General features: G+C 36.1%; 1 protein-coding gene across 1 annotated transcript in view; it reads right to left on the bottom strand.

Moving 5' to 3' along the window:
- Positions 1-4,705: 4,705 nt before the first annotated feature.
- The window catches only part of LOC107296095 (cadherin-8-like), a gene marked incomplete at its 3' end in the record, with an annotated part of 114,300 nt that continues 104,461 nt past the window's right edge, over positions 4,706-14,544 (bottom strand). Inside the window, exons 5-6 of the mRNA XM_015825439.1 lie at positions 9,082-9,263; positions 4,706-5,152 (exon numbers count right to left, since the gene is read on the bottom strand). Of these exons, the coding sequence (XP_015680925.1) occupies positions 4,706-5,152; positions 9,082-9,263 (629 nt within the window). The remainder of the gene's footprint in view (positions 5,153-9,081; positions 9,264-14,544) is intronic.

The raw sequence follows: 14,544 nt of genomic DNA on the forward strand, positions 1-14,544 counted from the left end.
AGTAATTAGCGAACTTTGAGATTCTAATATGTCCACTCTTTGGTTACCCAAGTTCTTTATAAGCAACAGGGGTGCATAGCAAGTTGAATCTTCTCTCTAAAAAGTACTTCAGAGCAAACAAAAAGATGAAAACATCCCAGCTGTATCTGTCCCCAGGATTGTACGATTTGGACAATGAATCTCAAGCACCAAACTTCCATAGCCCGCTTCATAAAAGGAAGCTGGAAATGACTAGATTATTTTGTTAAATTTAACGTCAACACAGTAGACAACTAACTCCTGAGATATCTTTATTTTCAGCATGAGATTTGAGGAAAACGTTTAGAGAGAACTGTCAAACAGGAAGAAAGGCACATGAAAATAGACATATTGAATGAATTGAAGAAACTAGAATTAAGACAAAAACAGAACCCACTTTGGATTTAGACTAAAAGCTGGAAACTGGGTAAACAACTGGACTTAACAGATGAAATTGTACCAACGTGTTGTGAGGATAAAGTTTGCTAATTTAAAAAAAATTGAAACAGGTAATAAACTAGATAAGATGCTGGTTTAGTAACTGCAAAAAGAATAAGAGCAAATATTATTATTATTGTTGTTGTTGTTGTTCACACAGTCAGTCAGATGTTTAGATTCTTTTTTATCCATCTTTCAAGTCTTTATTAGTATGATGATGCACACAACAATCTGAAATTCCAAATTCAAGACAAATTGTCTTGAAATAAACCTCTGCCTCCATTTCTCTGGAGCACTTATAAACTATCAATATCCCTATAGGAATATAATGCATAGTGAATAGTCATCAGGTTTTTTTTCCAGTCCAAACTGTCCAGTTCAGCTTGTGTCCTGTTAATAATTCCAGCACTGTTTTGTATCATGCCAGATATTGACAACTTGGATGTTATTTCCGACATTCACTTTTGTCTTTAGCAATGTTCTCACTCTTCATGTACTCAAAGATGTATCTTTGCTAATCAATTTTTTAACTTGTCCATGCTTGATATTATCGAACTATGAAATGTCCAGATAATTGTAGGTTTTGTCCTGATGGCGCCTGTTGGTTTGGTCATTGGCATTTCAATTCCATTACTGTTTGTGATTTCACACTGATTTATTGCTACTGTAGCAAATTTCTCTAGGCCAAATTCCATTGCTATATCTGTGCTAAAAATTCTCCCAGTGCTTGTCAATGATTGGATTTCAATTTTAGATTTTCCAAAAAGCTTCAGATTATACATATAAAGCAAATGTGAGATTTTATAAGCATTTAACAAATTAACTTTTGTTTTCTTCACAATCACTGAAAGTATAATCACAGCAAAAGCAATTACAAATAATAAGGGTGGTAATGAGTCACCTGGTAGATGCCTCTCCTTAATGTTGATAAGCCCATATTTTTCATTTCCAGCCAGCAATTCTGTCTTCCACTGCTTCCAGTTTAATGTTTTTATTGACACCAGTTGTTTCCAAATATTTGATGACTGAACTACGCGGTAATGAATCAAACACATTGGTACAATTGCCTCTAGTCTGATTGAAATAGCTGATTTTATTTAAATTGGATGATTTGTGCCTCATAGCATTCAATTTTCCAAGCTATTGCTGTTATTTGTTGGTTTGTGATTTATAAAGCTTCTTCAATAACCCATGTCTAGATTTGTCTACTAAAGTAAAGTTATGAAAGTAAAATGACTTACAATAGGTTACATTGATAACTACATATTTTGGGATGCTCCGTGTAAAATTTCTTTAGAAGCAAAGCTGCATATGGATATTGATTTTTGGACAATTTGTTTCCCCTTTCTTGATCTCTTTCATTCATTCTCCTCATGTCAGTTTTTTTAGCTCACTCATCTAGCTGTGCTATCCATCTCTCATCATATCCCTTGATAGTACTTTGAAAATCATGAAGAGTCATTGGGGATGATTTAACAATATTAACGAAGGCTACAGAGCAGCTAAATTATCCAGAAGAAAACTCGGCATGCTAAGAAAACAACATCAAATCTAAAAACAGCAACGGTAACATTTGTCCTAAAATGTATGGAATGCCAAATCTGCACTAAAAGTAAACAATCACAAGATTGCGCTCTACTTAATAATATAGGAGCCTGAAATAGCATAATGTGCATGCTTCAAAAATTATTTGAAACACGTGTTCGGGATCTTGTACAAAGACAATCTCTTGTACAAGCCCCTAAAATACTCTGACTTTTCATAGTGTTCCAGGTGGGCCTGGGGTGGGGAAAGACCTCACTGCTTTAAAGGAATCTATTAATTAAAATGAATTTGTAGGAGATTATCAGGAAGAGCCTGAAAGGGGGGGGGCTCAAGAATGTCATCATTTTAGAGTCACTTTGCACCCACAAGAGAGCCAGGTTCAGCCCCACTTGAATTCCACTAGGAATTCTATCAGCTTTTTGCCCTGACTGTTAGTAGTTCAGATTCTTATTTACAGATAGCTTGAAATAAACATGTATTCACTTTGGACTCAGTCCTGTCTCCTGATTTTTTTTTTGCCTGATAGAACTGAACTTAAAGCATTGGCTTGCTCAAAGACCACAGATCAGCAAACAGGAAAACAAACCCTAAAGAAATGCAGGCTATAAGCATCATAAGCATTAGAAAGGCTGAATCAGTATGCATATCAGACAGAATCCAGATGAGAAAGGGGAGACACACATGCAAATTTTGCATATTTAATTAAAACATGTGAAATGCCATCATACATGGTGGATTTTGTGGGGCAGGAAATACTCACATGGCTTAAATAGGGTTATTGGCACAGGGAGATATATATTTTCAATAACTAGTTGGGAATTTCTGCCTCCAATTTTTTTTCCCTCTTGTGACTTAATAACTTGAAATTTCTTATCTGATTAACCACCAGCCCTGTATAATCCTATTGCACAGATGGCGGCTTCAAAGAATTTGGTGTAGGCCTGCACTCATGAGGCAAAGAAACATTTCCAAAGCAATTAAAAATGAAGAAGTGCCTAAAGGTGATGGATTTAAGAACTTTTCCTTGTGACATTTTCTGATCATCCTGAATGTTTATGCAGAATTTAAAAAAAAAGAAGAAGCAGCACCTTGAAGACCACAAATTCGATCTGAGGCATATATTTTCTTAAGCCAAAAAATGTTTTAAGCTAGCATACTGCAAAGCAAAACACCAGCCTCCAGAATCATTTTTATACCAAAGCGTACCCTTGGGTGTGTATTTGTTCTGTTAGACTTATTATTTCCTGCAATCAAAAGTTTCTTGGCAGTTCACAGTATGACCAAAAGAACAATACAGTAATAGACCTACCAGATATCATTTAAATTATTTCTAAGGAAAAAAAAAAAACAACCCCTCTTAAGGCAAAACAAACAAATGGATTACAGTAGCTGCATTTTCCAACAGTAGTACAATTAGGAAATAAAAACTGTAGGACTACACGTTTCTATTTTATTTGCAAATGTGCCCACTAGCTGGATAGTAGGGGTGGGCAGGAGAATAAAAGTACAAACAATGACTATCCAGGGAGGCTATAAAATATGGAACAATCTGATTCTGGCAGAAATCTTTTATGGCAGTTGTTTTTTTATTGTTTGTTCTTATGTTTTACAGCATGCTCAGTAGTCCTAAAGAAACTGGGTGTAGGAGGAGTGCAGAACCTGGGACTGGAGTTAAAAGAGGGAACAGCCTAGTATCCCTACATGGCCACAAGCAGACTAAGTCCAGCCTCCCTTGAATCACATTGACTCTTATCTAACTCAAGGCTGGTGCTAATCCTTAATTGAGAAGATTCCTGCATAGACTCAAGTAGCAATAAATCAATAAAGTTGGATTTTCACATGTGGACCTGGTCTTTCAAGCTTGACTTTGGAATTCTAATTATTTTTTAAAGTATATTATTCATCTTTCTTTTTATTCCAGGGCAAATCTTTGAAGACCATATCATTTGAAGCTTGCAACATATATTTAATATATTTTTTCCACTCCCTCACCCCTTAAAAAGTCTGACACGACAGAGGGGATACTGTGAGAAACAGAGGCTTCACAAGAATGATATTTACTCATTCATTGGCTATTAATTGCCTTCATTTGTTCACTTGGCTCAAAATAAGGGAACTCAATGGTTTGATGGAAAGGAAATCCTCCCCTGCCCACCAAAAAAATAATAATAAGTATTTATTTTTCAGGAATTATTTCTCTTTTCTTTCTCCCTTCCTTCTTCGTTCCTTCATGGCATTCAGAATGACCAACCTCAGGGGGTGTCCATCAGATGAAATAAAACCATTCTTATCAATATGATCTTAAATCCAGAATGAAATCCAGAAAGAAAATGAAAATGCTGAACACTGCATTTTTGTTAATCCCATCCCCTCCCCCCACCAATACAATCAGTTTTAGGATCACTTTTTTTAAAAAAAATACCAAGAAATGTAAAATGATCTTTCTCTGGACCTGGAAAGATATCAGACGCCAATCAAGCATGGGTGTGATAAGGCCTCTCAAAAGAATTCTCTAATGCTACACTTATTATAAAATTAAAGACATCAAAATAGTTTAGATCTAGTCTTATAAGAAGAGGAACATTGGATTATCAATTAAGTTTATTAGAAAATTTATGAATCATAACTCTGAGAGATTTTTTTTACAGCAGCCTTGAATCTTAACTGCCTGGAAATAGTATTTCTAGGTCAAAATTCCTCTTACTTGAAAATCTAGAGAACTGTGGACTGAGTTGACTTTACTAGATGGAGAAATGATCTGACTAAATTTAATTCCTAAATTCTCTACAGGAGGGAAAAAAGTCAAACACAACTGGAGATTGGAGATGGTCTCCCAGGTATCATACACATTAAGCCCTTTCTGCAGCAGGAATATAACTGTTTTAAAGCAGAAGTACCTTATAGAGCTTGAAGATCCATCTGGATCGTGGGCGGTCACCTGACCAATCACGGAGTTAATAGCAGCATTTTCATGCACTTCCAGTAGATACGTTGGTGATGAAAAAATTGGGGGTTCATCAGCATCTTCCACTACAATTTTTAATGTTGCCGTATCCTTGAAGGGTCCCATGCTGATGAAACGTGGATCAATATAGGCATTAGTTGCTTCTACCTTCAGGGTATATGAATTTTTGGTCTCAAAATCCAAGGGCTGTTAAGAACGAAAAACACAAAAGCTTTTTCTAGATGATCACAACAGCAAGAACAAGACAATGCAATGCTGACACATCTGCTTCCTCTACTTTTCTTGACTTTTAATGCAATCCCTTTTCCCTTTCTTTTATCATGGCCGAAAACTTCATGAGTTGTTTATTAATGTCTCATTTATCTGGTAAGCTTCAATGAAACCCCACCAAATTGGAGATTTGCTGTCTCTGTTTAAAAGTGTTTTTTTTAATAAAAAAACCAACAACATATATAAAGGTTTTTCGCTTAGAATTTTGCTATTTTTTTCTTTCTTTTTTCTTCTTCTTCTTTTTGCTAATGACCTAGACTGAATATTAATCACTCAGCTAATTGTCATTCTGTTTGCTGTAGTTAAGGAGCAAAGAGAGAGAAATGAGCAAGTTTCAAGTGGCATAAGAATTCTATTGTTTAAAGAAATGTGTGAAAAAACAGACTGAAGATATTGTTCTTTGATTCAGATTGAACAAGTCAGAACAACTGAGATCTGGTTATATGGAGAGATGAACATTGTGGTATCAAAATGTATAAGAATAGTTGTGTATCATAGCCATCAAGAGATTTGTTTACAATATTTCTCTTGAAGCTTCACCTTCTGGTGCTGTTAAACAAAGCAGCATTGGAAGAATGGAAAAGTTTTCAAGGTGTGCAACACATATTTACCTTTGCTTGGGATTTAACACATTAGTATTAGCAAAAATGGAAGCATTTATGTCTGAGAGGCTAACTACATCCAGATACGAATCATAATAATTCCAATTCAAAAAGGCAAGAACAAGTAGTACATATAATGGGAAAGATCTCTGCTGATAATCCCTACAAGTAAAAACAACAACAAACCTTAGCTTAGAATTTTATCTTAGTGGCATAAGTGAGTTTCAAAATTACATTTAAAGCCCACATTTAAACATATCCCGTATTCTTTTCTACTGGCTTAAGGAGATTCCACTATTGGTTTAATAAGACTTTATAGTTGGTCATTGATAGCACAGCTTGCAAGGAATATCTGTGGCTGAAGCTCAAAGAATTAAGAAGGTGAATATAATTTTCATTATTGAGAAACTGATGGGGTACAGCTTAGAGGGTTAAGCAATGTATTGATCCTTTGTTTTCATAAAGGTTTAGGCCTTCTTCTCATTAGAATCACAGGTTTTGGAGACTTATCTTGAAGAAAAGAGTTATTAAGTGCCTGTGCACTGAAGATCTGAATAATTATGATATATTGTTGTTAGTAAGTTAAGTGATCCATAACCTGTCTCTTCATATTTGCTCCTGAAACACTAGAGTACAGGTCTGAACTCTTTAGTATTATGCTTGGTAACAAAGTCAGCCAGATGTTTAGATTGGATTTGGCATTTTTATCTACCTATCAACTTCCCAAGGGCCTGGGATAGGAATATGTTGTTTGATGGGGCTAAAGTTATCATTGCAGGATATAAACTGTTCCAAATAAAGTTGCCTTTTGCAATTGATGGATGGTGATTTTGTCAATGCTGCTTCTTCTTCTTCTTCTTCTTCTTCTTCTTCTTCTTCTTCTTCTTCTTCTTCTTCTTCTTCTTCTTCTTCTTCTTCTTCTTCTTCTTCTTCTTCTTCTTCTTCTTCTTCTTCTTCTTCTTCTTCTTCTTCTTCTTCTTCTTCTTCTTCTTCTTCTTCTTCTTCTTCTTCTTCTTCTTCTTCATCTTCTTCTTCTTCTTCTTACTGTTATTATTGTTATTATTATTTTACGTATAAGGATTCCAAGAGATAGTATTATGAGATGAGAGAGACAGCCCTCAAACAATGGCTGGATATAGCAGTTGATACGTAATTAAGTCAATTGTACACGCTATATGCAAAACGATCTTTGTATCAGGAGTGCCGGAAAAAAAGAAAAAAAAAAGAAAAAGAAAAACATCAAATTCATAGCAACTCTATAGAGCAAGAATGATTGGATATTCATATTCACAATTTGCCAATCATTTCAATAGGCCTTGGAGAGAAGCACTTCTGATTGGTTTTGCTCATAAATATTTGAAACATGCAGATAAGAAATAATAATAATAAGAAGAAGAGTTACAAGACCCTTTAAAAAAAAAAAAAAGAGGCATCACCAATTTTATGACCACCCAATATCTGCTGTAACTTCAAGAACATTGACATGTACGGATTCACAACCCAACCCTTTGATGCCTCACAATGATTAACATTTCAAATCTGCAGATTTGTCAAGCTTTAGAAAGATATAAAAATTTGCATCACAATGTCCCATAGAACGGAAGAAAGAGAAGGAGAAAAAAAAACATAGAGAAGTTTAAATCTGCAATGCAAATGTAAAGATCACAAATAAAAATTCAAGAACTCTTTCAGAAAGTCTCGGAAAGCTTAAGAATATATTCATATTTTCATATCTTTTTTTAAAAAAAAATCAGCACCGTTTTTGAATCTAGTTCTAATGTAACTTTGCCATTTTTGATAAACACGACAAGCACTGCCTCTCTGCCAACTCAGAAATTACTATGCCTTTGTGCCGATGAATAGGTTGCTGGAAATCAGCATATACACAATTTGCCAATCACACAACGGTATCATTTGAACCATTGCAAATTCCGCAGTAATAAATCATACCAGTCCAAAGCGTTTGTCAGCTTAGTGCTTTAAATGCACAATGTTATTATTATTTAAAGTATATTTGAAATTAAAAACAATAACAGATCGGCATCTATTACGGGGTGTGCTAGGTGAAAACTATGGGCTTGATTGAAAACCGGGGTTCTATGAATGAGTGCTGAACACAGTGGAAACTTAAAACCTCTAGAATAAATCACCCTTCCTGAATCTATATAGGAAGCAAATAGAGAAAGGCAACATTGACTGGTATTTAATTTTTGCCTGGGCAGGATGCTGCTGCAAGTGGGCTGAGTCACATTTTTCAAATGGAGTTCTTTTGAGAGATTTGTTTTTTTTAAAAAAAATCATTAATCTTAGGCTTATCTTATGGCCTCCATGTATTTCCCACTTCAAAATGACAAAAGATGAAAATTCAGCAGTGGAATTGGAAAGGAACGCTATCTGACAACCCACTGGTCCTCTGCATCAAAGAGGAACAAATCACAATGATAATCATGATAATTTTGCACTCATGTCAAAAGCACCAAGAAGCTTCCAGGTTGAAAGGATTTGCCAATGACATCACTGCTGTCCTGGGGGCTCCTTTCTTGTCCCCAGCAGGAGTTGGAGAGAATTAGGAAAGAGTATATTGTTGTTCAGATGGGTTTTTTAAAAAGGAACTTAACAGATTATTGTAAAATTGTACCCCGTTACTTTGTGTGATATCAGGACTATGGTCCTGCAGTGAAACGTGTTGGATGGACATTGGGAACAAGAGAAGGACATAGGATACAGCATACTGGAATCTACAAATACTGGATTCGGTGATGGCTTTCAAGAGAATTACTAAAATGTACATATTTGGGATATGGGATACTTATGGTCATTGCTTCTCTGTGCATCTCCAGGTTTATTAGAGACCATATCCCTCAAGTAACAACTGATGGAAAAAACAAAAAGGGTAGACCTTCCATAAGTGGAACACAGCTCCTAGGACCTTCACCTGACACATTCATGTAGTTCTATTTTTTTTCCATTATTCTCTTCTGGGATGTATTTTTGACTTCTCAACTCAATTTACAGTGCATGGATTTCTTGGTGATCTCCCAAGAAATCTATTAAACAGGTCCAATCCTGCTGCTTAGTCTTTTTGATATCAACTATGGTAGCTATGAAATCAAATATATCTCTTGAGCTGGTCCATACCTTCTCCGGTCCCCACCCAAAATTGCGCACCTCTGTTTTAAGAACTGTTTTGGGCATTGCTAGGATCCAAAAACCCGTATTTTCTCCAATCTCCATGCCATTTACCTTTCTTAATCTAATAATTCCTTCCTGAGAGTCAGAGGTGATCTCAAAGATATCCATTCCATCTCCTTCAATAATGTCATAGGACGACTTCGCATTCTCACCAATGTCCAGGTCATTCGCTTTGACCCTTCCTATTGCTTCGCCGACAGCAATGTCTTCCAATACTGAGAAATGATACAAACCTGAGTGAAAGTGAGAGTAAGAGAGATGAAAAGCACAACCATATACCAACAACCTGAAGAACAGTCAAACTTATTACATCACCCATTTTCTTCCTGCTCTCTATTTCTTAAATGTGGCAGTTTAGGATGTAGTCATATTTTTTGCAGCTTTCTTGGGCTATATGTCATGTCATATACAGTACACTCTGCAACAGGATGACAAATAACTAGGTCTGAGAATGATTCATTGTGTTAGCCCACTTATAACTGATACTGCTAATGCAAAACATTCAGCTATTTTCAGCAACAAAACAAAAAGGAAAAAGAAAACATGCAACTTTCCAGATGTTTTGAAAACTGTCTACTTATTTATAGATCAGCTGCTAAGGATACAAAAGAAATCTAGCACATATTTCTTTTATTTTTAAATCCTATGGTGCACCAAAGTAAATTCCATTATGGCACAGATGACAGAAACATAGAGTTTGATGCTTTTAACATGTTCAGTTAGAACACACACAAAAAAGTAGGAAATGTCAAAGCAGGTTTCAAAGAATGGTGTAAAACCAAGGTATGATTGGAAAAAAAATACTTTTAAAATGAAGTTAAGGCAAATCCTCATTAAAATATAGCATATTTAGTTGGGCATTTCTAGAAGAAATTCTCTGCTTTATGTTACTGGTTTCAGAAATATATTCAGGTGACTCAAGGATAGGGGGTATTAAAAATTCTAAAGAAATAAGGGGAGGGAGGTTGGTTATGCAGAAGCTCAGAACATTTTTTTAGTGATTCATGGAAACAGAGAGAGAGTCAAGAAAATGTTATAAAATATGAAACCTCTGGGTTGACCAGACTTGATGGCCATAGAAGCAGATGCCCTTTAATCTTCACCCAGCCCCAAACTCTTGGTATGCAATGGCCCGGGTCTATTCTAGTCTTGATGCCAAACTCTACAAGTGACTCCCTAATTCTAATGTTCCAGACAAGAGATTTTTCTACAGGACCACAAAAGCAGATGAAATACCACCCTTGCTAAGAATCTTAATTCATAGCCTTTCCTGTATAACTGAAGAGCAAAACAACACATTAGTTTCACCCCTCCGTGGTATCACGGGAAAAAAACAACAGTGGGGAACTTATATATTGGTGTACTAATTGCTGCAAATTAATTAATGTTTAATTATGGAGCTGAGCAGAGAGAGCAAGTATTGCCAAGAAGATGAATAAGATCTGGAAGACTGTACCTCTTTGGAGACGTTTGGCAAAATATCAAAGGAAGAGTATAAATGTAAAATAAAACAATGAACTATTACATTAGCTGGAATTTGCTCCTTCCAACTGGCTATTTTAATTAGAATGTATCCTTTGTTTACCCTCTTTATTTATTTTACTCCGTCATTCAGCTCGTAGCTACCACATTGAATCAAGCATTTTGCACCAACAATAATATAATGAATCATTCGTGCTAAATGTAATAAGATCAATAATAATAAAGCCATCAGTCATTCATAGGTGCCATCTCAATTACCATAAGTCCTCTGACAAGCTTCCCATTTTTAGCAACTTTCAGAAATATAATCACTTATAGAAGTTTATGATTTATGAAATAACGTACCATGCCGTTTATCATATCGGTGTAAAATATCCATAATTGTTTCAAATTGTCTGAGATCATTCAAACATTAAAAAAAGGAGATTAAGAACTTTCAAAGAACATTAAACTGAAAATTGCAGAAGTTTCCTCCAAGACCCTTTTCATTAAACTAAGGCTGGTGGAACATTCTAATGGTTTCACCCATTCCTAATTCAAAACACAGGGAAATATTTCTTACCTGCTTAAACTGGTTTCCAACAGAGTATTTTACATCACCTATCAGTTTCTCATTACTTAGAGAGAAAAAAATGAAATTGTTCATTCTAATGACATCTCTGACTTTTAGTAATGATCTGGAAACTGGCAAAGCATGGGTAATCTCTGCCTCCTGAACATGTCTACAGATGGCCTAATTATGCATGCTTCTTAGTAATTCACTTGTTTCAGCTCTGGGTAAGAGGTGAAATTATCCATTTCAGGAACTACCTATCTCTGAAACCAATCAGATACAATTCATGCATACCCAATGAGTCAGACAGTCTTAAATAGAAACACCGGGACCTCGCCTTCTCATTTTTTGGTTCCTTTCACAGGAAGAATTTGCTGGTGTCATAACATAATTGTCATAACTATTTGCACAGATTATTATCCACAGTATGTCTCAGAACAGCTATAAATATATGTACCCAAGAAGCCCTGTTTTGGGGACACACATTTAGTTTAAAAAAATAATGTTGCTTGTTGGTGAAATGGCAAACTGCTAAAAAAGAGAGAGAGAGAGAGAGAGTCTTGTTTTATTGTTTTATTCTGTTGACGGAGTTTAACCATCAAAAAGAGATTTACTGAAAGATTTTGATTTATCTCAGTTAGAACAGTGGCAGGCAACCTGAGGCCTTCCAGTTGTTTTGGATTTTTTACCATTGGACTGGGGTTGATGAAGAAGGGAAGTCATAATTTGGCACCAGAATTCCTAACCTTAGGAGATAGCAACTCCATTTCTGGGTTCAGGCTAGAGAGTTAGAAAATAATGATATAGGGCCGTGGTGGCGAACCTATGGCACGGGTGCCAGAGGCGGCACTCAGAGCCTTCTCTGTGGGCACGCACGCCGTTGCCCCAGTCCTAGGCCTTCAGCTGGGTTTTATAAAACCTTTTTGCTTTAGGCCTCCACCGCTGTGTGCCAAAAGAAAAAGTTTCAATCAATCAGTCAATTTCAACTTCTCGCAGGGAAAAAAAATCTTGAAAAGTTGGAATTGATTGATTGAACTTTTTAGTCCCACCCAGTCTGCCGTTACCACTGCAGCCACGCCCAGCCAATGGGCCACACCCACCCAACGGGCCACACCCAGCCAATGTTCCACACCCACCCGGAACCTGATGATGCATAAGTGGGTTTTGGGTTGCAGTTTGGGCACTCGGTCTCTAAAAGGTTCGCCACCACTGATATAGGGGATCTTCAGATTTGGAGGGAATAAAAAAACCCTATTCTGGAGCCAGAAACATGAATGAAAATTTCCTTTCCAGTGGGCTGTAGGTTAACTGATATAATGAGGACATTTCTCTCCTGAAATGGTTGATGGACCACCTTCTTGCTGGACAAATACAAAGTATGGGATCAGCTTTTAATCAAAGCTGGAAATGTAAGATTATTTGATAGTCATTGTTAAAAAATAGAGGATGGTGATACCCCAAGTGTTTGTTGAACATAAATCCAGACCCCCAGAAAAATAAGGAAAAGTGAGGTAAGATTAAATTAAATGAAGTATATTCGGAGTGGTAAGGAACATCCTTGGAGGATAAAATGAGTGTCATCCACTTTATCAGTTTCCCTGTTGATACATGAATGCTTTAAGATTGCTCACATCTACCATGACAAGCATGTTGGAGATGTCTAAGCAGCTTAGTGGCAGCTATTTTATGAGACCAACCATGACATGTTTTCAACATTCCATCCCAACATTCAACATTGGGTCTTCTTGGCCCAACAGATTTGCCAGTCTGAGCTATAGAGGATGACTCACCACTCTTTAGCATAGTCTTCTCTGCAGGTATGTGATACTAAACTTCCAGAATTCACTTCTCCACACGACCTCTGCTGAGAATTCTGGAAAATGACTGCATACCTGCCTAAACAGTGTGGAAAAGGTTATACCACACAGATGTACTTAATACAATAAAAACGTTATTTCTTGTAGCCAAAACTCTAACTAGGGTTTTCCCCCAAGGGTTAGATGGGGAAATGGAGTCCCAGTGAGAAGGCTGTATATTTCGAAAGGTGCTACTTTTATTTCTTATGAATGTGCATTAATTTCTTTTCTTGTTATTGTTGTAAATTTGCCGTGCGAGTCAGACAGTCTTATAAAGGTGATAAATAAATATAATAAATGTATTTTATATCTTGCTCTATTATAGCATTACTGGCAAAAAATTCAGACGCATCAGATTAATGTTGCAAGCTTTGGTTTGAGAAGGGCAAAGAGGTTAGCTGACATTAAACTGTGATTCAAACCAATATCTTGCCCGTCTCTGGGAAGAAAATGAGAAAATAGCTGCATGCAACTTTTCTCTCTGCCAATATGAGCAGAAACAAATATAATATACTCTGCTTCATACATCTCCTTGAAAATCACCATTTGTGGTGATTCAAGAGCTTTCATGTAAAAATAAGTATATAGATGAAAATAAAACCATACCCTGGAAATGTTCATTTGTAGCCTTAAGATAGAATTGATTTCTTTGTTCCCTACATTCAGATTCTGTGCCCATTATATCTTATGCTTATTGCCTAAAATAATGCCTTATGGGCTATAAAAACAGAATGGCAGTTAATTATGTACTATATTCTTTCTTAGTATTTCCAAGGTTGAAACATAGATAGGGATCTCACTGGCAACTGCTAAAATAATTCCTAACATATAAGCAAGAAATGGAATTATAATAAAAGGTTATCACAGGATTTTTTTTCTCAGATGGGTTCTATTATTTAATCAGGCATTTCTTTAATAAAATCAACAATAGATCCCACGACTCATACTCATTTTTTTTTCACTTTTTAAAAAAAATTCCATAGTTTAAGGATATAATCAGTTGGATCAGAAATTCCATTTAAGATGCCAGTACTGGACACAGTTTATACTCTTAATCAAGATGATGCCATGGTCTGATATATAATTATAGATACAATCTGAATAGAAAACGAGTCCAAAATTATCTTCTCTGAGGTTATTTCAAGAAGCAATTTTACAGAGGGCTGGAGGCTAAAAGATATGAAGAATGGTTGCAGGAATTGGGTCTGTCTAGTCTAGTGAAAAGAAGAACTAGGGGTGACATGATAGCAGTGTTTCACTATTTGCCACAAAGAAGAGGGGGCCAACCTATTCTTCAAAGCACCAGAAGACAAGAAACAATAGATGGAAACTAATCAAGGAGAGAAATAATCTAGAACTGGGGAGAAATTTCCTGACAGTGAGAACATCTAACCAGTGGAACAGCTTGCCTTCAGATGTTGTGGGTGCTCCCATCACTGGAGGCTTTTAAGAAAGATCTGGAGAGCCACTTAACTGGAATGGTATAAGGTATCCTGCTTGAGCAGGAGATTGGACTAGAAGACCTCCAAGATCCCTTCCAATTCTTTTATTCTGTTATTCTGTTAGAATTCCACCTGCCAGATAAATCCTGTAGGACACTAAATAATCTACAGAACCAGTCTA

Source organism: Protobothrops mucrosquamatus, unplaced genomic scaffold (assembly GCF_001527695.2).
Source record: "Protobothrops mucrosquamatus isolate PMUCROS unplaced genomic scaffold, P.Mucros_1.0 scaffold2637, whole genome shotgun sequence".
NCBI classification, from domain to species: domain Eukaryota; kingdom Metazoa; phylum Chordata; class Lepidosauria; order Squamata; family Viperidae; genus Protobothrops; species Protobothrops mucrosquamatus.